Source organism: Pelodiscus sinensis, chromosome 26 (assembly GCF_052426305.1).
Source record: "Pelodiscus sinensis isolate ZL-2025 chromosome 26, ASM5242630v1, whole genome shotgun sequence".
NCBI classification, from domain to species: Eukaryota; Metazoa; Chordata; order Testudines; family Trionychidae; genus Pelodiscus; species Pelodiscus sinensis.
In genome coordinates, this window is record NC_143077.1 from 2,989,072 (window position 1) to 3,014,592 (window position 25,521).

Genomic DNA, 25,521 nt, shown 5'->3' on the forward strand with positions numbered 1-25,521 from the left:
ATTGTGTCCGCTGGGGCGTTCCACCGCTTCTCTCGCTCAGCTCTTAAGAGTGAGTTTGTCTGTTCATGAGACCCTCTGGGAGAATGTTTGGTCAAACCCTCCTCCTAAACGGGAAGAGCCAGGACCACCATGCTTGACAGGCAGCTTCCTCTTTTCCTAACTTAAAGCAAAGTCAGGGAGCGGTTGGGCCAGGGAAACAGGAAGTGCCTGGAATTCGATTGTTTCCCAAAAGGAGGGGGCTGAGAGCAGGGACAGTTGTGCTCTGCAGTGACCACTGGGGGGCAGCGGCGCGGGAACAGTTCTACTGCAGAGTGCTCACAGGCCACACCAGGAAAAGAAGGGCCAGAGCGCTCCATATTGCCCGCCGTGGGTACAGGCCCCCTTCCCCCCATCTCTCGCACCACCCCCAGCCTTAGCCCTGGATGCCTCCCCTCCCCCAGAAGCCCTGCTGGGGCTGACCAACATAGCCCAGCCCCCTTCCCAAGGAGCTACTGGGGCCAGCCTGCGCAGCCCCCTCCCCCCCCCCCGCTCTCCCCTCCAGGAGCTGTCCCGTTTCCCAAGGGCCTGCTGGGGCCAGGCTTGGCCACTCAGCCCCGGCCCCACCCAGAAGTCTGCAACCAGGATCACAGAGTCCCCTTCCCTCCTCCCGAAGGAGCCGCGGGAGGGGGCCGGCAGCTGCAGTGCTGTCCTCACCACTGCGGGCAGCTCTGCTGAGGCTCCTCAGACCCAGCTCCCCTGCCCCGAGCATCCCATCCCCTGCTCTGAATCCTGCAACCCCCAAACCTCCCAGCCCTCTGACTCCTGCACCCACCCCTGCCCGCCCTGAAGGCCCCGGGCAATGCCGGGTAAGTCTGCTAGTGTGTTAAACACACAAACAACCCTTGCAACGCCGCACTTTGGAAAGAGCAGTGACCTATGAACTGTCTCGCTAACAGCAGAGCCGATAGACACACCACTTCTGCGCTGGTGGGGGCCGGAGGCACCATTCTCTGTGCAGGGGAAAGCTCTTCCCTCCGTTCTTGCATGTTCCTGTGTAGGCTAAAGCCTCCGACAGCTTCTCCTAAACAACGGGCTGCGATTTCTTGCCAGCGCTTCGCTGTTTCCGTTGGCGTTTGGGTCCGTGGTGGCCCCGTTGGTTTTCTTCTGGCCACTTATGGTTGGAAATGTTTCTGAATCTTTAACCTGCACGAGAGGGCACAAAACGTGGCGTCCTTCCTGAGTGGCTGAGGTGGGACGAGCAGCCCTGATACCTTTGGGAATGTGGCCTGAGGCCTTACAAACCCTTTCTCCCATGTACGCGACCAAGCAATGGATGTGGCTGATGAGGATCTGTCTGCCTTGGCTGGAAACGGCCCCAGGCCTTCTGTTGTATTTTACCTCCATCTAGAACTGGGATTCCAGGGGGTGCCAAGAGCAATCCTCGTGCCTAGAAACCAGTCGGGAGTCATTAATCTGGATCGTTTTCTGTTCAAAAGGAAGCCCAGGGGAGCCTGTTTCACCAGCCCGGACTGTCTGGCCCACATTGAGATGCAATACAAAATTTTTTTCATGCAATACAAAAACGAGGAGTCACCTGACGAAATTAATAAGCAGCAGGTTTAATATGCACGACCAATACTTTCCCACACAATGCACCCGTGACCTGTGGGACTCCTCGCCGACAGGTCTTCTGATGGCCAAACGTATTATTGGGTTCAAAAAGGAATTGGATACGTTCATGGAGGATAGATCCATCCTGGCTATCAGGGTGGATTGATTTAAATCAAGTTACCAACAAAGCTGACTGTGCTTAGAATGCTCTGAATTTTGGAGAAAGTCCCATTGAACTCACTGGCACTTCTGGTTTTTTGAGAAAACAAGTGGAGACGGGGCTCCCTTGGAAAAGCGGAGTGATGCTGAACTAAATAGGGAACAGACTTATGGCATCACCGTTCTGCCTGGGGCCGGTGCTGTTCCAAAATAAGGGGCAAGTCTTACGTCCTAGAAAATAACAAAATGAACCTCAGTGTCATTGGACAACTCTAGATTTCTCTTACGGCAGCTCTCTGTATTGTGTACTCGAGTGATGGATTCTGAACCTAGTTAACTAATTAAACAAGGCCTAAGGGTTAGCTAAGCTAAGTTTTTTTTTTTTTTTCTTTCTTTCCCCCCCCCGCCCCCTAGCAACATGCAACAAAACAAACAGCTTGGGAATTTACTTGTCGAATCCCACTTACACTCAGACAGAGCCTTGAAGAATGCTGCATTGGGCTTTTACCCATGGAAACTGAGGCCCAAATACATGTATTAGTGGTTAAGGTGATGCAGGACTCCTTATCGTTTTGTGAATCGAGTTACACTGACCAGTTGATCCACTCAGCCACATCCCCCTCTGCAGCCACATCATTTCCTCCCAATAATCAGTTTCCCTTGCAGTGAGGCCCTGCCTTGTCTTCTTGCCCTGCCTACACTTGACACGTTTTCCTTTTCCACCCAGGAACAAAAGAATCCCAGAAGCCGTGAGAGTTTTTCTGTGGAGGAACTAGAGGAAGCCGTGTGTGCGATGATTAATATTTTCCCCTTCTCTTTCCTGTCCGCTCCACAGTTCCTTTCTGTGTTGCCTCCGTTCTTCCCTGCCTGTTGTGTCTCTGTCTACTGTGCCATGCGTGGCCCAGCTCCACTACCACACAAGCACAGAGCACATACCATGCGGTCCAGCCCCTGTCCTCCTTTGCACGTGTCACTTCTTAGTCTGCGGAGAGAGAGAAGTGGAAAGCCTGGAACTTTCAAGCAGCAAGAGTTGGTAGTTCAGCTGGACCGGCTAGAGCAGGGCTACTCAACATGTGGCCCGCGGCCTGTGTGCTGTGGTCCGTGGGGCGGTTTGGGTTTACGTGGGGTTCAACATGCGGCCTGCAGGTGGGAGCCAAAACAAAGTAGCAGCCAATAGAATGGTCTTCTGTTGCGATGCGTTTTAGTAGTTAAATTCCTGGACTGTCATTGCTCATTGAGTGCTGTCATATGGGTAGAAATCGGGTCAATATTGCATTTTATTAATATCAACAGAACTGACTTAAATGGGGTCTGTGTGCTGTAGAGTCTTGCCTTAATCTTTGTATTCATGCCCGTCAGTGTGAAAGAAGCGATTTGCATGTAGATTTGCATATAGATTTGCATGTATATGCAACCACACTTAAGTTGCGGCCCTTGGCATGTGCTGAGAGTATCATTGTGGCCTCCGGCGCTTCCAAAGTCAAGTAGCCATTCATCCGTTTGGCTGCACATGTGGGGGTGATGAGATTTAACTGTGACTTGGTTTTGAATGAGAAATGTAGGATTGATTTTAAAAAGGTGTGTGTGTGTGTGTGTGTGTGTGTGTGTTTAATTTTAAGCATCTTTGATTTTTATCCATCCCCCTGGACACTGGCCGTCATGGCCAGGAGCCTGCTTGGGGCAACTCGATAAGCCTCCGACTACCAGGAGTGGCAGGTGGATGGATCACGCCATCCTTACGCTTTTCTAGACACTCCCTGAAGTTGTGGTACAGGCCAGTGTCCCAGGCAGGACACTGCTCTGACCCAACATGTCGTCTCCTTCCTTGCTTACCTGCGCTGCGCACGCCATGCAACGCAGTAAGCACGCCAAGGCGATTTCCACATGCCCCAGTTTGTCCTCCCTATTCCGGGCAGCTCTTGGCTGCATGCTTGGTTTTTCCCTGTTGAAGTGAATAGCTTTAAGCATGTGCTTAAACCCCCGCTGTAGAAAAGCAGTGGGTTACACTGCTGGCTGATCTGTGGCTCAGGAACACTGGGAGCAGCTGGTGCTGCACTGGGGTGAACTCACAATTGGGCCCGTTAGGTGTAACTGGTGCAGGGCTAACGTCAGTCCATGGGCAGGAGTGCGCTCTCTTCTGTAACTGATGTGGTGAGTGGCTGTAGCTCTACAATCATGGATGCAGTGTGTTGCTCGGGGCGTGGCCCTCCGGGAGAGGGGGGATCACCTGCCCCTTAGAGGCTACCAGCTGGTTGCCATTGTGATGAGCTGAGACATCCAGCTCCTCCCGTGTGCTGAAAACTCGTTATCATGAGTTGGCCACCAGCTGGTATGCATGGAGTTCAAAAATGTGTGTGTGTGTGTGTGTGTGTGTGTGTGCGCGCGCACGTGCGCGCGCGCGCACTCACTTCATGACAAATGTGGAAACTGGTAAGAGATGGTGGAAATCGAATCCCTGAAGTGTCACAGGGAGACTTTGTTAGTGTCGGACTCCAAAAGCTGCCCACGAATGCAAGTTTTCCCTGCCTTGTTTTAAAATCCACAAATCCAAGAGGGGCAACGCACCATTTGTTGTTGGACGTTGTGCGCGCGCACCCCAACAAAAGTTGATTTAAGCCCCTCCAACTCCAATGCTTCAAACTCCGACATTAGAGCACCAAGCGCATGAGGGGAGCTTAATTTCACTGCCTTTTGGGGCTCTAGTCGCGATCCAAAGACCGTAAATAGAGACGAGGCAGCTGGATTTCTACAATTCTTTCGCTTTTATGAACCTTAGCTTAGGAGACATGGATAAAATGGCTTTCCAGGGTTAGGATTTTTAGGGGGTGTTCTTGCCACTCTGCTGAATGTCAGACATCCATGTCTAAGTAAACATCTCCCACCTGTTTTCGCCCCCATGTTGGCTTGGTCCTACAGGGCTGGCGTCCTGCTGAATTTGACCCCACTTTCGCTCCCAGGGCAGTTTGGGTGCTTAGTTGTTATGGGAGTAAGTCCCCGATCGTGACTTCACTGCAGGTCCCAGCACTAGATGTTTGGCTGGCAAGGCAGCGTTTCTTGCAGCCTCAAGCCCGGCGCTGGGGCATACGTCCCTGGGGCAGTGTCAGCAGTGACGTCAAGGAAGTCAAGCATGAGCCCATCTTAAAATGGGTGTCCACATAAAACTGTAACTTCCGTCTCGGATACAACTTTGCACTGACTGAAATGCCCACCTCCGTCTCCGCGAGCGGCTTTTCCTGCTACTAGCTGGGCCTAAAAAAGCTGACTCGGCTTGGCCTCTCCTTTAACCTGTGCCCACCCCCGTCAGCGTGCACGGAGCCAGCGTGCACACTTGGCTGAGTCCCAGATTGGTGCTGTTTACACCAGTCTCTCTTCTGGGGGATGGAAATGTCAGGTTGGTTGGCTCTCTTCTTTACCAGCTTGCCGCATCTCTCTGATGTGTAAGTGACATAACTGTGCTGTAGCTTCTAAATCCGGCCCACCCGAATTCATCCTTCCCTAAGTGCCCAAGTCACGTCCGGTCAACTTGGACGCCCCTTTCCAAAATGGCATTTTCCTGATGCCTGGCTTTTGCTAACAGTGGATTCTCCGTTGCCTTTTGCAGAACGGGCAGGCTGCACCAGAAGACGGGGGGAGACCGCCATCAAAGGTAAGAAACCAAAGGTGGCATCTCTAAGGCTTGAGAACGTTGCACTGCCTTTCCTCAGCGCCAGCGGAGTAACCCTTCGCTTTGTGGGCTGCCAGGAGGTGGTGGTTTGAAATCAGCTGCTCTGTGGCTAACTGGAGGAGGGGGGTAGATGGGAGGCAGGAGGCAGGGAACGGGGTGAGTGCCTGCATCGGGCCCCTGCCTTGCTGTCTCTTTGTGCCCTAGACTTGTGTGGAAAATGTTACCAAACTAGCACCCCGAGTCCTTTTCGGTCGCTCTCCTCTCAAGGGAGCTGTGTGCTGAGGCTGGGGCTCAGTGGACAGAGCAGAGGGCTAGCAGTCAGGGGCTCTGATATGGACTTGCCTTGTGACCTTCCGCAGATCTTTCTGCCTCCATTTCCCCATCTCTGGGAAGGTTAATCGGAATCCCCAGCGTATTGAGTCTCGGTTGTCAATTCACCTCTCCTGGGTTCTCCAACGAAAGAATCCCAGAGCTGGAAGAGACCTCAGGAGGTTACCTAGTCCCACCCCCGCACCCCCCCTACCCCAACTCAATCATCCCAACCAGGGCTTTGTCAAGCCAGGACTTAACACCTCTAGGGCTGGTGGTTCCCGGAGCGGCAGGTGCAAAGTCTTTCCCCTCCATGGAATCGTTAGGTATATGGCCCCGTTACCGCAGTACCTGGGTGCCTCACAGTCGTTAATTTCTGTCTCTGCAACACACTAGGCATTTCTCCATCCCTTTTCATGCCTCTGCGCAGGCGGGTGCTGTTGTCCCCATTGTGAGAACGGAGGCACAGAGAGGCAGGGATTTGCCCGCGGGAACTCGGCCTTGTTTCTCTCCCTGCTGCACAAGGCTTGGTGCTGAGGAGTGGCCGTCTCCCTGGGTCCCAGAAGGCCTGAGCCCTTCAGCCTGGGGAGACGAGTGTTCAAAATGGTGCTTTCCAGCGTGCTGATGCTCTGGCTGTGGAGAGAGGTGTTGTGTGTGCGCCAGGCCTGTCCGATTGTCCATCAGTCGTCGGATGGGTGTCCCAGAGGCATGTTCAGTCAGACGCCACATTTTAGCCTGCAGCTCAGGGATTCTTTTTCTTCCTTTTTCGATGGCCCTGTGGGTTTTATTTTATTTTTTTTCTTTTTCTCTGTTCCAGTAAATCAGTTTCCTCCTTTCTTAGGCTTTGTCTGCAGCACAGAGGTTTTAGTGACACGGCGGCGTCACGACTAGGGATGCGAAAGTGTAACTGTGCGCACAGTTCATCGATGAGCCTGGGTTCACCAGCTCGTCAGTTAACTGTCCTGGTTACACGCAGGCTCCTGGTACGTGTGGGGAACTGGCTTAACAGCCGACTGCTCCCCCCACTCGGGTAACCACTGACATTTTCAGCAGTTACTCAGTTACTTAAACGCATTGTAACATCCCTGGTCACTACAGCCATGTCGATAAAAGTCAAGCAGTGGAGCTGCTGTTTGTCAGCTCTTTTATGGAAAAAATGCTTCCTCCCCCGACGAGCGCCATTCGTGCTGTCGACAGAAGGGCGCCGGCAACGCGCTGTTCGTGCTGGCACTTGTTGCGGCAAACTGTCCGTCTTTCAGGTGTTTGGTGTGTTTTTGTTAACACCGCTGAACGACAATGAAATAGAAAAGTGCGGCCCACAGCCACTTACCAAATTCTTGGGGGGCTCGTCCTGTGAACATTGCTGCCCACCCCTGCTCTACAGCTGCCTTCTAAGGGGGAGAGGTTTAATGACTGAGGCTAAGAGCTGGTGGGTTACTGTTTTCCAAGTGGGGAACTGAGGCAGAGAAAAGCTAAGTGTCATGCCCAAGGGCCCACAGCAAGCTGGTGGCAGTTGGGTGGGGCACACGGGAGTGCTGAAGGCTCATGCCTTGTGCTGGTCACTGGGTGACTCTGTGCCTTGGTGAATTTGGCATGGCCTCCGTGTCAGTCATGCTGAGAAGCTACTACACCTTGCCGACAAACCCTTCCCATCCCAATCCAGGCCTTGAGTAGGTTACTTTGTGACATGGTTGGTTGGGCTAGTAACCCCCTGTTTATCTTCTACAAGCGTGAGAACCTCAGAAGCCCAAGCAAAGGAAGTCCCTACTTACACCCCTTTCCTGTGAAACCACACGGCTAACGTTGAAATACCCTGTGACCAGCTCCTGCGATTCAGGCAGCACGCTGGGCCGGCCTGTCTGCAGGGAAATCTCCTTGCGTCATGTTTTCAGGCTACTGAACCTGTTCGCATGGGCTCTGATTGGCAGCACCTTTCCAGTCAGTACGAAAAACTCTTTTGCCTCTGTTGCGTGCCTGTCTGATCAGCTGCGGCTGTATTAGCACAGTTGAAAGACTTATTCGCAACCCTCTTACCTCCGCGGCTGCGGCTGTGCCAGACGCCTTCCCATGGCACATCCGTACCAGGGCACCTGTACCGCTACGGCATCGCTGTTTGCTGACAGGCAGGAGATCTCACATTGACAGTGGGTCTGTCAGCGGGACAGCGGCTTCCTCCCCCCACCCAGCACTGGGGCTTCTGTCACTGTCCCTCTGTATTGCTCCGGTTGCGTTTTTCCATGTGTTATACTGGCCAAAGTGCTAGTGTAGACGTGGCCTAATTCTGCGTCTCCCCTAATACCGCCGCCCTTGGGGATCTCAGCGGATAACGAGGGTTGTTCAGTGCCTCCGGATAGTGCAGCCCTCCCCTCCGTCCCCACATGCTGTATGTAGCCAGCAGTAGTCGCATTCCTCCCGCTCCCGTGACGGACTGCTTCGGGCGTGACAGGCGGCACGTGCTACCTCTCAGCTGTCGGACAGGAAACTCGGTACAAGCTGCTGGACGAGGCGCAGAGTCAGAGCTCCTGGGCTCTGTTCCCAGCCCCGCTGCTGACTTGCAGTGTGGTTTGGGGCAAGTCGCTGCAACTTAGTTCCTCCTCTGTAAAATGGCCACGTTTCCTGTGGTCCTCGTCTGAAAGCATCCAGCTAAGAGCTGCTGTTACGGACGCTGGCCTTACTGGGGATGGTGTAGGACAAGGGTGGGGAACTTAAGGCCCAGGGGCCGGATGTAGCCTCCAGCTTGCCTGGATCCGGTCCCTAAGGCTCCGTCCCAGCATTGGGGAGCCAGCCTCCCCTCCCCCGCTGTTCCCGCACTGGGTGGAGCACACAACATGTACCGGCCTGGGCCCCGCTCGGCTCTGGCGTGCGAGGGAATGTGGGGAGTGTCCCTTCTCAGTCGGGAGCCGCAGCAGCGAGGGACTCGTTTGCTTCTCTCTTGTGTGCGGCCCCGATCCAAAAGAGTTTCCCCCTCCTCCCGGGGTAGGACAATGGGAAAGATATTGGCCAGCGTTATGGGCCCGGTCTCAGCGCGCTCGGGTGAGTCAGTCTCTCTGTGGAGTGAATAACAGTCGGAGCGGAACTCCCGCCTTGGACTCCGTGATGAGCCATCTTCCGACTCTTCCCGCGTTCTGGAAGATGGGACTGCTCAAGTCCGTGCAAGCCTCGTTCCTCCCGTCTCTCTGAGCAGCTTGGCAGCGCCGGCCATTCCTCGGGCGGGGGGAGCGGAGTCTGGCAAAGCTTCGGAGCGGCTTTGCCTCCAGTCGGATTCTAAGCTGACTCTGCAGGAGAAGGGAAAAAATCCAAAGTAATCGCCCAGCCTTTCGGATCCCCCTGTGAGGAACCCACCGGCTGAAGACGACAAACCTTCTTCAGTAGAAATGAGTGGGAACCCAAAGCAGAGTCACGCTTACCTGAGTGCTATAGGCGTGCCCAGGAAGAAGCTTGCAGTCTCATTGTTGGACAACGTTATTTCAGCTCCAGAAGATGGATCCAACCCTGACCGAAGGAGGCTTTAGAAAAGGAAATGATAGAATCATGGAACACTAGGACTGCAAGGGCCCTCGGGAGGTGATCAAGTCCAGTCCCCGGCCCTCACAGCAGGACCAAGCACCATCTAGACCATCCCTGACAGGTGTGTGTTCAACCTGCTCTTAAATATCTCTGGAGATGGTTATTCCACAACCCCCCCAGGCAACTTATTCCAGTGTTTCACCACCCTGACAGGTAGGAAGTTTTTCCTAATGTCCAGCCTAAACCTCCCTGGCTGCAACTTAAGCCCATTGCTTCTTGTCCTGTCCTCAGAGGCCAAGAAGAACTATTTTTCTCCCTCCTCCTTGTAACACCCTTTTAGATACTTGAAAACCGCTCTCATGTCCCCTCTTAGTCTTCTCCTTTCCAAACTAAACAAGCCCAATTCTTTCAGTCTCCCCTACTAGCTCATGTTCTCTAGACCTTTAATCATTCTTGCTGCTCTTCTCTGGACCTTCTACAATTTTTCCACATCTTTCTTGAAATGTGGTGCCCAGAACTGGACACAATACTCCAGTTAAGGCCTAACCAGTGCAGAGCAGAGCGGAAGAATGACTTTGTGTGTTTTGCTCACAACGCTCCTGTTAATGCAGCACAGAATCATGTTTGCTGTTTGCTCTTTTTGCAACAGCTTCTCACTGTTGACTCATATTTAGCTTGTGTTCCACTATGATCCCCAGATCCCTTTCTGCAGGACTCCTTCCTAGACAGTCACTTCCCATTCTGTGTGTGTGAAACTGAACGTACCTTCCTAAGTGGAGTACTTTGCATTTGTCCTTATTAAACTTCATCCTATTAACATCAGACCAGTTCTCTAGTTTGTCCAGATCATTTTGAATTATGACTGTATCCTCTAAAGCACTTGCAACCCCTCCCAGCTTGGTGTCATCTGCAAACTTAGTAAATATCCTCTCTCTGCCAATATCTAAATCATCGATGAAGATTTTTGAATAGAACTGCTTCCAAAACAGACCCCTGTGGGCACCGCATTGGGGACCACTGTTGTAAGGTCTCCTGGTTAAGCCAAATGATGTGGGTAAAAGCATAAACTGTTGGTGTGGCTGTTCCAAAGCCTCAGTGCATTTGTCATCAACCGTTAGGATGGACGTAGGAGATGCTGCCCATGCAGAGGGGCGTGTTCTAACTTCTCTGGGACACCTGCGGATTGCAGAATGTAGGAGCCTTTTTCTTGTTCTGTATCCGTGGCGTATGGAGCAGTCAGTAACGCCTCTGCATCCCCTTTGCCCCCACTCAGCCTTTTGGCATTTATTTCAGAGCCCTTTGAGAGTCCACCGTGTTTCCTTCATCTTCATTTCCTTCAACACAGCGTGGGCCGACGGAGACTGGAGTGAGTCTTTGTGCTCCAGTCCCTAAGCTTCAAGAATTCCTTGAGCACAGTGTCCGTTGATCTCCACGTGCCTTGTTGCTCTGTGCGTGGGCCAACACATCTCCAGTTCCTTCTTGCCACTGCACGGTCGGAGAGGGAGTCTTGGGTGTCCCGGTCTCCTTGGGACACGTCTTACAGGAGCGACACTGCAGCTAGTTGGTTTTTGTAGCACTGTGAAGCTTAGGGAGCTTTTATTAGCCCGCCTGGGGAGTTTCCCCCCAGGGACGTCTGGAGTGATGTCTTCGGTCCAAAAAGTGCTTCCTGCCCTCCCTCCTTTTCCGTGACAGGATGACTATCCACTCTGCACCTACTGCCTGGGGGAGGCTCCCACTTCTGCCAAGGGCAGCATCTGCTGCTCTTCCCCCACCTCACCACCAGAACTCATCAGGGTTGGGAAGTGAGATTCAGAAAACACATCCCGGAGAAGGCCAGGAAGCCCCCTTTGGATCCGGACCAGAAAACACCCTTCCCCGGTACCTCAGCCTTGATGAGCACGAATCTGGGAGTAGAGGCTAAGTCTGCTAACCCTGAAGAGAAGGCTGCACAGGAGAGTAAGGGGCCCTCTGACCAATATAAAGACAAGTCAGCTGTGGCTGTAGCTGTCCAGTTCTCAGTGATGTCTTCCCTTGCTGGAGAATGCCGGTATGGCACCTCTTTGCTCCAGGTGAACAGAAAGCATCCTCGGTACTGCTCCGGGGCAACCCTGGGCAGAAACTCCTGGCAACAGGCTCTCCTGCTGCCATGGAAGGGTTGCCTGGGGCATGCTTTGCCTCCAGTCCCTTCATTCCACAGGTTTTAGGGAAGATACGTGGGGGCAAAGCTTCAGGTATCCTCACTGAGCCCACGCGCCAGAGACTGTTCCAGGCCACAGATCAGTTGGCGCTCTCAACGTGACCACCCACGAACATCCCGATTATATTGGACCACCTTACGCGATGCGGGGACAAAGTCACGCAACCCAGTCTGGGGCCCCTGCCCCTCAGATGGGCATTGGAGACACAATGTTCATGTTCTGAGAGGGCGCCGTCCATCCTTAACCAAAGGAGAAGAGATTGTAGGAGACGCGTCTTTCTGCTTGCGCTCATCAACGGACACTCGTCTTCAAACGTCCCTGGAATCCTTGTATCTACTTTAGAGTAAGTCTTTGTGTCTTGCGTTCAGTTCTTTGTGGGTAGGTTTAGCAGCAATCGGCTCTTTCCATCCTCCACCAGCTCGCCATACGGTCTTCACGCATTCTGTCACAGCTAGATTTCTTGAAGGGGATTCTCAGATCCTTCCCACCGAGCACCGACATTCACACGTCAATGGGACCTCTATTATTTTTCCTGCAGTCGCCCACTAAAACTCCTTTTTTGAGGTACTGGCCACACAGGCTGATGTTCTTTCTGATAGCTCCTTTGGCTAGAAAACAAAATCATGCCCAAAGTAGTTTGATTTTCAAACAAGTCCTCTAGAGATTTGACTAGTTTTACAACAGGCGCCACTATCAACACTTCCTGGAGTCCAAAGGAGACGGTCAGCAATTTGTCCGTCATTGTGCGCTGTGACGTAAGCGAATCGCGTTGAAGGGAGGTGAAACTTGAGGGCGTGCAAGACCAATCAAATTCCAGAGTTGTCTGCGAAGGTTGAGAGCCCCTGGACTAGCCTGGCAGCATCTGCATCAGCCTCGTGGGTCACAAACCCTGTTCAGCTCTCGGCTAAATTCACGCCTTTCACATCGAAAGAGCAAAGAAATGAGCCTTCCAGCCAGGCTGCTGATTTCAATATGATTTGAATTCAACAGGAAAAATGGCTCTTTCTGGATACCTGAAACCCCTGATTAACAAGCTCAGCTGGAGGGCAGGTTGCGCCCCTAAAGCACAATGCCTGGCTCTTAACGACAATGCCCAATTAGTGAAATCCCGGCCCTGTGCACAGCGTTGGCTTACGCTGCAGAAGCTGTGCTCATTCTTCCTCTGTGACGGGAAAATGAATCCCCCGCTGCCGGGGTTACCGCGGGGCCGGGGATCAGCCGACCCTGTGCTCCTAATGAAAGCGGAGTGGGAAGCGAAGGAGTAAACGCCGCTTGCAGCCCTCGCTCGACGCCGCAAGAGACCTTTGAAATAAATCTCCTGGGGCCCTGCCCACGCGCTACGGAGGCCTGTGTGTCGATGTCACGCCTGGTTCCTCGTTTGGGCCCAGTCTGGTTCCCAGGAGGCTGGAGCGGGAGGGGCGGAAGAAGTGAACCCGGCACAGAGAGGCAGCCTTGTCGGAGTCTAAAGCAGAGCTCTCCGGCTGGATTCCCATCTCTTTGCTCCTGTAACACCCAGCCCCGGGAGAGGACAGTTTTGGATGCGCATGGGGAATCCATCTGCTTACGAGGCTGTAATCCCAGTGAGCCTCGTCGTGCCCTCCGCCTCTGCGTTCCCAATTCTCCTCTAGCGACCGCACCCCCGCCTCTGTTTCTCCTGATCCCACTCAGCCCTTCTAAGCGACCTGCACCCCCCTGCCGCTCTGGGCTCTGCGGCACGTCTCTGGCTCACCCCAGGCTGGGGAGGGGCACTGAGCAGGAGGCCCCATTGTGGTGCCCCAGAGGAGGCGTTTTCGCGGGACACGTCCCCACTTACAGGACGATCACGTGGCACCGCGTCCTGGGGAAGCAGCCCCTCTGGTGACCGCCAACGCAGCCGGCAGCTTTAGACTCGTGTCAGCCTTGGTCTGCAGCTCCTTGGACTGAGACTGACGGAGAGTCGCGACCCTTTTCCTCCTGTCTACGTGGGGAGGCTGGGCTTAATTCCTGCTGTCTGGACCGACTGGGCGAGCCTCCGGAGGGTGGGGTATGCTCCAGTCCAGCCTGCGGGGACCAGGAATGCAGGAAGGTTGATGGCCCCATTACCATAGTACCGGGTTTGCCGAATGGCAGAATGGAGCGTGGGCTCCGTATCCAGCGTATTGGCGTTTATCCCAAATAAAGATGCATTGGAACTGGGGAAAAGGTTCAGAAAAGGGCAACAGAAATGATTGTGGGGTTTGGAGCGGCTGCCATCTGAGGAAAGATTAAAAAGGCTGAGACTTTTCAGCTTAGGAAAGAGCCAAGTAAGAAGGGATATGACAGAGGTCTATAAAATCATAGCTGGTGTGGAGAGAGTACATAAAGAAAAATAATGTATTTGTTCCCGTAACACACAAACGAAGGGGGGGGAGGGGTCACCAAATGAAATAAATAGGCCACATGCTTAAAACAAACAGAAGAAAGTATTCATACAACGCTCCGTCAACCTGTGGAACTCCTTGCCAGAGGATGTTATGAAAGCCAGGACTTTAACAGGGTTCAAGAAAGTTAGCTAAATTCAGAGAGGGCAGGACTATCTGGCTATTGGCAGGGCTGGTGTCCCTGTCCTCTGGGTGACAGGGGTGGGATCACTAGGTGATTCCCTGTTCTGTTCCCTCCCTCTGGGGCATCTGGCCTTGGCAAGGACGCTGGGCGCGATGGGCCTTGGGCTGGCCCCGTCTGGCCGCTCTCATGAGTTTCCAAGAGACAGCGAGTGCAGGGAGAGGGGGAGGCTGCTCTGGCAGATTTGCCAGGCTCAGTGGAGCAGAAAGAGACGAGGGATTAGACCCAGAGATGCCCAGGGCCTGTGGCCCCTCCCTGCCCTCACTCACGTCTGTAGCACAAGAGGCCTCCCTGACGTGAGTGGGGCCGCAGCGGGAAATCGCCGTGAGTTCAGTAAACGAGGGCCCGTGGCAGGGGCTCCTGGCTCCTCCCCTTGGCCGTGGGGCAGGGCCCTCAGGTTGCCGTGGCTGGCGAGGTTTCTGATTGTCTCTGAGCGGGGTTCCAGGGGCTCTTCCCGCGGAGGCCGTTCGGTGGCTGCGAGGGCCCCGTCTGAGCTCCCCGGTGTCTGGCGGAGGGTGTCTCCTGAGCTGTGCCCGCCAGTGCCCCAAAGAGACGCTGGCCGCGCGCTGTGCGTGATCTCCCTGGGGCCCAGCTGCCGGGCGCCGCGAGGGCGGCTTTGCCCCCGGCAGGCAGCTCTCCAGGGACCAGCCTGGTGCTCTGCGAGGCCAACCACAAGGGAGTTCCACTTGTGGCCTCTGCTCACGGCTGGGGGAGCTGCCAAGGGACCTGCACCCCAGGCTCAGGCCGTGTCTCAGCTCCGTCAGTGCCGCCTGTCCCGTGTCGCTGGCGGCCTGTCTCTGGAGATGGGGGGGCCTCTCCCAGGGCCGTGCTGGAATGTCAAATAGGGGTTGCAGCGCCAGTTGGACCTCCCTGGTCCGGCACCCTCGGGACCTGACTGGTCCCGGATGAGGGTTTTTGTCAGACCAGGGGAGGCCCAGTAAAATCCTTCATCCAAACCCCCCACCCCGGCTGCTGTCCCTCCCCCACCAGGCTTCTCAGCTCCCAAGCAGCCGGGCTTCCCCTCCCCCTCCCCCTCCCTGCATCATGCCGGGACTCTCCGATCCCAGAACGCCCATGGACCACCGATGTTGCTGGCCCCGAGAGGCCCGGTTTATAGAGGTGCAGCCTGGAATTGTACCAGGCCAGTGTCCTTCGAAAGGCAGATGCGGGGCGTAAAGACAATGCCTGGCTCTAGTCGGCAGAGCGAGGGGCCAGCTGCCTCCTCCGCGCTGCGTCTCCTCCGCGAGTCTGACAGCGCCGGCAGACAGACAGAGGTGTGGCCCGTACCCCTGACACTGAGGGGCCTGTTGTGTCTACGCTAGTGATGCCCAGGCTACGAGAGGGCTTTTCAGAATAAATCCAAAGGGTCCCCCCGTCCCATACCAAAGGCCCCAGCAGTGTTCTTCAGGAATTGCAGCTGATCGGGGGCCCGAGGGCCAGGCTGCTGGCGAGAGGGGTGCACGCAAGTGACCTTTGGCAGGCCCCTGCAGCGGCTGGGTGTCCCCTCTCCTGGGGCAGAGACTGACAGCCCCCTCCACCTGGAAATCTGCCTCCCCCTCTCCCTGGTTGGGGCTCGGGCTGCTGCTTCTATTTCAGCCTGTCCCTGCTAAATCCCACGGTTTAAAGTGGCCGTTCCCGATCGGAGTGGTCGTCGTGTCCGTGGCTCCGGGCGCCTGGCGGCATTCCTCTGGCTGCACGGCCGGGCCTGCCCAATGGCTGGGCTCTAGCGCTGTGGAGAAGCTGGTCCCTGCTGCAGCCTTTCATGAATAATTGAGCTGGGGTCAGTTTCCAGGCCTTGCACACGAGGAATGCAGCAAAGCGAGCAGCAGCAGCCAGGCTGGCTCGCCTCATCCCACGAGCAAAATCGGCACTGGCTCGGCGCTGCGATCGGCCCCCTTTCACTGAAACCCGCCACGAGCTCCATGCTGGCTGGAGAAATTCCCTCACCCTGCTCGCTGGCGCGTGGCGCAAACCTGGGTCGGGTCCCGGCTCTGAAGGCGTCCGCCCCCCCCCCCCCCGGTACCTCGGCAGAGAGCTACAAAGCAAGGCAGGGAGACCCCTTTCCGCCCTTCCTCCGCGGCGCTCTCGCGACTGATCGGCGCCGCGCTGGCTCGGAGGACAGGCCGGTTGCGCTGCCCAAGGGGGCCCAGAGCACAATGTACATGGCACGCTGACCGGAGGAAACGCAGCAGAGCCCGCTGGGAACTCCCCCTGCTTTTCTCCCCGCCGGGCTGGAGACGCTGCGAACTCCCCACCCCATCCCAGTGAGGATCTCTGTTCTCTTGCTTCATCGGTAGCAGGGAGGGAAGGGCTGGGGAAAAGCTCTAAGCCAGGCCAGGGGGCTGGATGCGACCCCCCCCCCCCCGTCTTGCCTGGATCCAGCTTCCAGGGCTCAGGGCCCCCCACCCAGCATTGGGGAGCCCATGCTTGCAGTCCAGCCCCCCATCTCCTCTAGCCCCACAGGGAACACACAATCTGCCAGCCTGCGCCCCCTAGGATCCATTGAGCGAGAGGAATGGCGGGAGGGTCTTTCTGCCTCTCAACTGGGGGCCACGGCAGTGAGGCTTTTGTGCGGCCCCCGACCCACAAAAGGTCCCGCCCTAGGCAGGCACTGCGGTGCCGTGGAAAGCGCCAGGGCTTGTTCTGTTCTACGTTGGTGACGTGTTTTCTGTCCTCGCCGCCAGGTGCATGAGACCAAACGGCCGTTCAAGTCCTGGAGCGCCGAGAACTTTGGAATTCGGGCTTTTCCGCAGCTAGCGAGAGCTTATCGGGTTTAACCGATTTAAAATCGAGCCCTGCACTCGGCAGCAGGTAGTGGAGCTTGACAGCTGGTGTAAAGTTCAGCCCCCAGGTTTTCCCCATGTAGATATTGATGATCCCAGTGAAGTGGGGTTTTCCCCCCCAGCTTTACAAGTGTCAGCTTTGTGGGGGCTCAGTGCGAATGTACAGGCTGGTGCATTTCTTCTGCTGCGCGGGGTGGACGGAGGGAGGGAGGGATTTGTTGTCCTCAAAGGCAGCGCCGCTAAAGGGGAGGCCGGCAGCGGGTTCCCTGCGGTGCACACCCAGGCTGGAGCTGTTTGTGCGCTGTGTCAACAGGGCGGTGTTCAAACAGCCCTGGACTTTGTATTACCAGCTCTTCGACGCTCCTTTTGCACGGGCTGGCTCTGCAGTTGCAGATCGAAGGCCATCTGGCTTGGAGAGGTGGCTGGCCGCTTCCTTCTCCTGTGTCGACTAGAGACCATTCGGCTTCCTGCAGCGAGCGCGCCGGAGACCGCACTGCCAGCTGGCGTGGGCTTCCAAACCAGGCGAGGCAGCCCTGCCTCTTCCTGCCGCCATGCTCAAGGGCAAAGCAGCACAACGCTGTCGCTCAGCCGGCAGGTCTCCGCCACGCTGAGTTTGGGCACGAACCCCCCTCCCCCGCCCCAGAGCAATGATGGCCACAGGCTTCCTGCCGAAGAAGCTGTCAGTTCTGGAGGGAGTGGGGGGGGGGGGTTAAATTGGTCGCCCCAAAATTCCTGCTTGCTGCAGCGCGGGCTGATACCGAAGGAGGGCATAGCCTCCGAGAAGAGCTTCCTCACGTCCCCTGTTAATCAGGCATGTTAATTACCATGGTGCCACGGGCCAGCCAGGAGCAGCCGGCCCAGCCCAAGGGTACAGCCCAATACAGAAGGTGGGGGTAGGAGGGTGAATAAGGTGATGATATTGGCAGCCATGTTAATTCTCTCCCTCTGGGGGTGGGAGGAGCGAGTGAGCTGGGAGATCAGCTGCCTGGAGGTGAGGGAGAAGGGCGGGGGCAGGGCGAGGGGGGGGCAGGGGTGTTGTGAGGCTGAGGACAGAAGAGGGAGGGAGGAGGTTTGGTGCAAACACCCCGGCCCCGAGTCCAGCCAGGACTGTAGGAAGTTCCCTGAATGTTCTGGGTTCCCTGCGTAGCCTGGCCGCCGGGCACCGGCTCCGACCTCGCTGGTCCCCCGTTGGGCTCAGGGTGAGGGAGGAGGAGCACCGGGGGCCTGGTGGGTTTCTCATGGCGGCGTCCTGGAGGGACGGGGGGCAGGCAGCCCTGGCCCTTATTGCACCCCTCTCCTGGCTCTGCCGGCGGGCTCCTGCAGCAGCTGGAGGAGCACAACAGGGGACCGCGCTGGGAGCGGGCGATTTGCTGGGCTGGGGGAGAAGCGATGCATCAGCTGAGATGCTCTCGCACGGGTTGGCCTAGTTCCTGCCCGGCTCCGCCGTGCTCCTAAGTCCCCCTTCCCCCTTCGTTCGCCCCGGCAGGGCGGGGGCCGAATGCGTGTGCTGGGCCCTCTGGGCCAGCCCTGCCGAGGGGACAAAGCGCTCACGCCCCCGCGGGTGCAACTGTGCAAATAAAGGGCTGGAAAGCGGGTCCCAGCTCCCTCCATGCGAGCAGGAAGGGGCGTTGGTCCGAAACCCTCAAGCGGCAACGCCCCTGTTCTTGGTGACCAGGGCAAAATGCCAGCGGCTGTCGCAGCTCGGAGCTCCCTGCCTGGGCCCCTCCCGTGCCTCTGCATCGGCGCCGCGCTGAGCGAGCCCGTCTCTTCTCCCGTCCCCGCCCAACGCTCTGCCAAGCGTCCTGGCCAGGCCAGACCAGGCGAACCCCCAGCTGCAGGCGCTGAGCCGTGACGGGAATCTCTGCCATCTGCCCGGCTTCCCAGCATGGGCTTTTCCAGGCCTTCCAGGAAATACGAGGAGTCCTGGCGCCCCTAAAGACAAACCGATGTATCTGGGCGTCGGCTTTCGTGGGTCAGAACCACTTTGTCAGATGTGGGATCTGACCCATGGAAGCTCATGCCCGAATAAATCAGTTCGTCTCAAAGGTGCCCCAGGACTCCTCGTTGTTTTTGCAGACAGACAGACAGACACAGACACACACACACGGAGACTTAAAGGAAATGACTTTCTCCTCTCGCAGCCAGGCACCTGTCGGCCAGCTTGTCCGCTCTTAGGGCCGCCCAGCCTTCCGGAGTGTCAGAACACAGACCAGTCCTTTGTATTGCAAGATGCCATGATCTGAGCTGACGGGAGCAATGCTCCCTTGCTTCATTTCCTATGATGATTTATTCATACACCTGCGGCAGAAGCCCTGCAAACGACTGGTTGGAAGGGTGGGGGGCGCAAATACATGGCTGCTGTGTTATACACCCCCCGCCTCAAACATGTAGCCCATAAAAAAAAAAAAAGCTTTGTCCAGACCACAGGGGCCTTGAGAGTCCTACAAGGAAAAATGGGTCATCTGTGCTGTGGTGGGAGGAATATGGAATTCCTGCATCCTGGTGGCAAACAAATTCCTCCTCCCACAGCAGCTCCCGAGCACGTCACTTAACATTGCAAACAAGTCTCGGCTCTATTTGTGGAGCTGGTGTGAGATCCCCTTAGGCCGTGAAAAGGAGTCTGCCGCTCCTCCACGGAGAGCGTAGAAATAACAAAAGCTACGGAATGGCTGGACGGAGCGTAGTGCCGATGTACCAGGTTTTTAATAGGGATGTGAGTGTGTAACCGGGCACACAGTTAACCAGTGAGCCTGGGTATGCCACCCTCCCACGTACACCCCGAGCTGCCTGCCCCTCCTTCCCCCGCGCTGCTACCTCTGTATCAGAGGCAGCAGTGTTGGGATGGGGGGAGCCAGCTTAAAAGCTGGTTCCCCATGCACACCGGCTCCCTCCTCTCCCCGTGTAACTACTGACGTTTTCAGCAGTTACGTGTTTGCTTAATTAACCACGTTTTAACATCTCTCGTTTTTAAATGTTTCTCAGCTAAAAGCAGATCTCTTCTGCATCAGGAATCCCAGCCTGCTGTGCTTTTTATTTGGGGGTAAAACTGGAAACATCCCTAATTTCTTGCCTTGAATAGAATTTGCAGAGATGCCAGAGGAGACCAGCAGTTCCCAGAGAACAAGTACAAAGGAGACTTTTTGTTCTTTAAAAGTTGCCTGCTAGGTACCCTTGCATCCACAGATTCTTACGTGGAAGGTGGTTTTGGGGCTCCTGTTTAGCATGGCTGCTGCTTTCCTATTTACTGCTCTGGAGGCATCTGGTGTATCACAGGTGAGCACTTAACACGGTTTATAAAGCATCTTTGAGCATGTATCTTCGGACAGGTGTGTCTTTCAGTGCCCTGACAGGATGGAGAGTCACTAAAAATTTACACACTCAAATGCCAAACTTTTCTTCCTTTCTAAGGAGCCACAGCAGGGCAACAAAATAAGCTGCGTTAGCTAGTCTCAGGGGTCGCTGTGTTAGTCTGTAACTTTAAAAACGAGTAGTCTGTAGCACCTTGGAGACTGACAGACGGGCAAATATCTAGTACCCTGCACGTCTGTGGGCAGTACCCACTTCCTCGGCTCATCTGAGGAAGCGGGTTGTGCCCATGAAAGCTCGTGATGCTGGATAGGCCTGCGCTGGTCCCTGAGGTGACACACGAGTTCTTGCTGCTTTTAGTCCATCTGCCCTTGACTCCGACAGAAGCATCCTTGCTCCTTCTGTACCAAAGTACTTTTCTGAGCGACGCCCGCTTCCTCCGTCCCCGAGGAGCTCGAGATCCGTATCTAGAGCCACCGTCTCTGCTCTGGCTGTAGGAGCCACATGTCCATCGGGCCGGGCCAGAAGGGCTGCTGTAGCGCGTGAGGAACTTGGCGTGACCAGCGATCGTGTTCTGGGATGACAAGCGGGGCTGCGTTCGGCTCCCTTTCTCCTCTGGCTACGGCCGGCACTTAGGCATTATTGATTTGCTGATGAGCGGATTTAAGAAACCTCTTTCCCAAGATGCTGAATCTCTAGCTTTGAGTGAGCCCCTGTGAAATGGGCCTCTTGGCCCGTCTGTCAGAGGTGGAAACATCCCTCTGACTTGAAATCTGCTGGAAGAGTGCCATCTGCTGGCGTGAACACTTCGCATTGGCCTGGAATGCTAGGGTCCAATTGGTACCTGATTGGGGGGGGGGGGTTCCTTCCCTTGACTTCAGAGTTTCACCAACTTCCCCGGGTAGGTTTGTGCCCTACAACTGCTAATCGTGTTGGCTGTGTGCGCTACCCCAGGGCAGACTTCAGACCGGCTGCATCCCCCTGCAGGAACCTCTGCCTCTTGCTAATGAGGTTATCGGCATCCGATGGTAGCCTCTGGGTGAAGGATGTTCACAGGAAGGGAATGAACTTACATGGAGGGCCGATTGCACTTCCTGAATCGGAGGCAGCCGTGCAGAGGGTTAAGCCAGGGAGCTGCCTGTCCCCCCCACACCTGAGGCAGCAATGCGGGGGGGGGCGGGGGGGGGGGTCAGGCAGCTCTCGCGTCTGGAGCCAGTGCCAGCGGAAAGTTGGTTATTGAAAATCTCAGCAGTGACACGTTTACCTTGATAAACGCACGTGAGCATCCCCAGTGGAAGATGTTGGGCATTTTCTCAGTCACAAAAATAACCAGCTGGCACCGGCTCCAGACGCGAGAGCTGGGTGGAAGGGGCGGGGCTTTGAGTGGAAGGGGCGGGGCTGGCTGTTAAAAGAGCCCAGGGGCTGTTGCCGCAGTGGTGACCTGGGGCCCGGGGCTATTGCCCCTCACCCCGCATTGGTGGGCCTGGCTGTGCTTTTGACTGTAGAACATGGCTGTTTCCATTAGGTCTGTACATTTGCCCAGTTAATGGGTGAGCTCACCCTTAATGGGAGAGGCTTACTGGTTACAGTTAACCGGTAAGAGCTGGAGCTGCTCCAGCTCCTTGGGGCCCACTGCAGCCCGTCCAGGGTGGGTCTGCCAGGGCCCTCTGCTGCAGGTACACGCTGGCTCCTCAGGATGCAACAGAATTCGGGGAGGGGGGAGAGACTCTGAAAGCTGCAGCTGTCCCATTTCCTCTGTGCACAAAACCCTTCCCGACTGCTCCGGAAACCAGGAGTGCTCGCCCTGAGTTCATCTCCAAGAATCCACCCCTCCCCTCTAGCCGTCTGTCAGGTTGTAGTTGTCTCCGCGCTGCTCCCTGGACACCCAGGGAGTGAGTGCATGCTAGGTACCACACCCTCCCCAGCTCAAGGAGTTTGGAGGGGTCTCTGGTTTGGAGAAAGCAAGAGCTCAGATTCGAGCAGACCGTTTCACTGGGAGGTGAAATCGTGGGAGAACTAATTCGTTGGACCAACTTGTGTTGGTGGAGGAGTCCAGCTTTCAGGCTGCTCTGGCCAGGGAAGGGCTGTCCCAGGTCACCATGGAAGCCAGGTGGAAGGGATTGTTAGGGAGCATTCAGGGTAGAATGGCCCATTAACACCTCTGCAGCCGTAGGACAAACGAGCCGGCTGGCTAGAGACTGTTGCAATAAGCCATAAATCCAGCAGGTCTGCTCAGTCCAAGGCTGTGTGTGCAGCAGAGCAGTAAGTGAAACTTTTGGGCAAACAAGCTGCCTGGGAGGGTGGGGACGGGTAGGTCAGATATTGAGTGGCCCCAAGGGGACAGGCTGGATTCCCTCTTAGTTTTTCCAACTCCTGAGAGGAATGCGTTTTGTTATGTGCACCGGTCTGGAGGGGGATGTGCAACACCTCACCCTCGTCAGAATTCATGTAGCAGGGGTGGGGCTCGGGTTCAAAGTGTGGGAGAACAACGAGGAGCCCATCTGATGAAGAGGGCTTTTACCCACAAAAGCTTATGCCTAGAGCCCTGCAATTCTGTGGATACCCACTTTATATCCGCGGGGATCCGCAGGCATGGCTGAGGGTGTTCACGGCTTACTGTTGCAGATGAGGATACAAAATTGTGTAGCCTCGCAGGGCTCTACTTAGGCCCAAATAAATCTGCTAGTCCTTAAAGTGCCACCGGACTCGTTTTGGTGGATACGGGCTCGGGGTCACCAAATAATTTTAATAGGCAGCTGGTTTAAAATAAACAAAAGGAAGCTTTTCTTCACTCAGCGCACAACCTCTGGAACTCCTTGCCAGAGGATGGTGTGAAGGCCAAAACTGTAACAGGGTTCAAAAAAGAGCTAGATGAGTTCATGGAGGTTAGGCCCATCAATGGCTATGAGCTGGGATGTTGTCCCTAGCCTCTGTCAGAAGCTGGAATGGGTGACGGGAGGGATCACTTGATGGTTCCCTGTTCTGTTCGCTCCCTCTGGGGCATCTGGCACTGGGCACTGTGGGCTGGACGGGCCTTTGGTCTGACCCAGCCTGGCCGTTCTGATGCTCTCCTGTTCGGGGAGCCCATGAAGAGGTTGACATGCTGGGGAGCTTTCCGAGTCCCCATGGCTGTTCCCATGCCTTGGGCGCGCGTTGTTGCCTCTCAGGTTATGGGCGAGGATGAAATTGCGGCGTTTGGCGATCAGCGTGTGGGGCGGATCGCTGAGGGTTGCCCATTTTCTTGTGACTATTCGAGGCCGGCAGCGATGCCGGTGCTGTGAGATGTGGGTGGATAGAGACGTTACGCCCATGGATGGTGACGAAGTCGGTGTTCTGAGGCAGGCGGTTAATCCGAGTACGCAGTGAGCAGAACGTTTGTGTGGCAAATCCAGATGCTGCAGGCCCTTAGAAATGCCCTCTCTGGGATAAACAGGACCTCGGAGCGGCGTGGGGGTTGTTCTATAGCGTAGAACTGTAGTGACCAAAACACCTGCACGTGGAGAGACGTATTTTGCCTTCACAGTGAGACTTTCTAATCTGCTTTTGTGCTCAATCAGACTTCTCTTTGGACCCGAGGCCGTAGAGCATGTTTCCCATCCGTAGAGCATTTTGCTGCCTAGGTGGCTTCGTGTGTGTTCCTTCCTTAATCAGAAATGCTCTTATCTGAACTGAAGCAGAGTGGAGGCTCTCTCCTCCCTGCCCCCTGTGTGAGGCCGGAAGAGCCGCCTGTCCTTGAGTTGACCCACTTCAGTAGAAAAAGAGTTGTCACTTGATCCTGTGACAACACATGGCAGAATTCTAGTGTGGACAAGCTGGGTGAAAAGACCCTGTGAACAGATTCAGGTAAACACTAGAGGGGAGCCTAGGGCTTACCTTGAACAGTGAACGCAGGGTCTCCAACCTTTTTAACCACAAGATGGCTTTTTGCAATGTAAGTGCAATGTCAGATCTACTTCAAACCCCAATGCCCTTGCCTGGCTTCCTTTCTGCCCCTTCTTGGAGCCCCTCTTCAAGGCCTTACCCTGCTCACTCCATCCCCCTTGTTCCCCCATCCTCACTTCTTGTCACCAGGCTGGGGTAGGGGATTGGGGTGCAGACTCTGGTCTTGGGCCAAGGAGTTTGGAGTGTGGGAGGGACTCAGGGTGGGGGATTGGGGTGCAGGAGGGGTTGCAGGGTGCAACCTCTGGGGAGGAGTTTGGGAACGGGGGACTCACATCTGGGGCTGGAGGAGGTTCAGGGCTGGGACAGGGGTTTAGGAAGCAGGTTCTGGCTGGGCCCCATTTAACTGAGATGGCTTCCGGGTGGTGGAGCAGTGGGGTTAAGGCAGCTCACTCCTGCCCTGGCCCTGTACCACTCCTGAAAGCAGCTGGCATGGACAGCCATGGCTCCATGGTGCTGTGTGGTGCCCCTCAGCTACAGGCACGGAGCCCACAGCCTCGACTGGCCACAGTTCCCCGTTACGATCAATGGGAGCTGCAGGAGCAGTGTCTGTGGGCAAGGACAGCACATGCTCTGCCTCTCTCAGGGGCTGCAGGGACCACGGGGAGAAGGACTCCAGCCACGGCAGGTTCAGCGTTTGAGAACTCGCTGCTCAAAGAATTGAATGGAAGCGTAAGGGAGAAATGCAAGTGATGAAATGCGCAGAGCAGTCAGACCCCAAAATAACCCACTTTGTAGGGTCAGGAGATGAGGGGGAAGGACAGTGTGTGTTTGAGAGTGACAGACGCACTCAGGCTACCTCTACACTTCCAGTTGTGCTGGCAGTGAGTATACAAATGAGGTGTGGATTAGCATATTGCCATGCCTCATTTGCATAATTTATGCATGCCATTTTTGCGCAAAGGGTTTTTGCGGGAGGAAAAAAGTAGTGTGGACTTTTGGGGGGGGCGCAAACCCCCCGTTTTCCGCAAGATCCTTATGCCTCTCCCACAGAGGCATAGATGAAGCCCCAGTCTGTGAGTGTGACAGAGATTTGCATTGCCAGGCTCCCTCCATCCCCTTCTCTGTGGAGACAGGAGTGGGGGGAGCAGGGACACCCTGCCATCAGCTGCCCCCCTTCTCCCTCCCACACCCTGCGCAACAAGCAGGAGGCTCCCAGGGGGCAGCTCCAAGCAGAGGGCAGGAGCAGCAGGACAGTGGGTGGAGGGCAACTGAGGTGCCAGCGCTTGGTAGCTTCCTGGCCAAACCAGTCAGGATCACCCGTCAGAGGCTCCGGGATCTCGGCAGATCCCGATCTACTGCTCGGTGAGCTCTGAACAATTGCCTTGTGTGCAATAGGCTGTCTGGGGCCGTGGGGCTGCATGGAGCGTCTCAGCCCAGCAGGGAGTTAATGCCCCCAGGATCCTCTGTGGGCCTGCCTGACCCCTGCATTAAGCAGGCTCCTGACTTCTCCTGGAGAGTGGCCCTCTGCCAGGAGGCCGCGATG

At 55.7% G+C, this 25,521-nt stretch overlaps 1 protein-coding gene across 4 annotated transcripts in view; it reads left to right on the forward strand.

Moving 5' to 3' along the window:
- The window catches only part of RPS6KA1 (ribosomal protein S6 kinase A1), a 66,057-nt gene that overhangs the window by 8,692 nt on the left and 31,844 nt on the right, over window positions 1-25,521 (forward strand). For all 4 annotated transcript variants that reach the window (XM_075908912.1, XM_075908913.1, XM_075908916.1 and 1 more), the window contains exon 2: window positions 5,351-5,395. In XM_075908912.1, coding sequence (XP_075765027.1) covers window positions 5,351-5,395 — 45 coding nt within the window. The remainder of the gene's footprint in view (window positions 1-5,350; window positions 5,396-25,521) is intronic.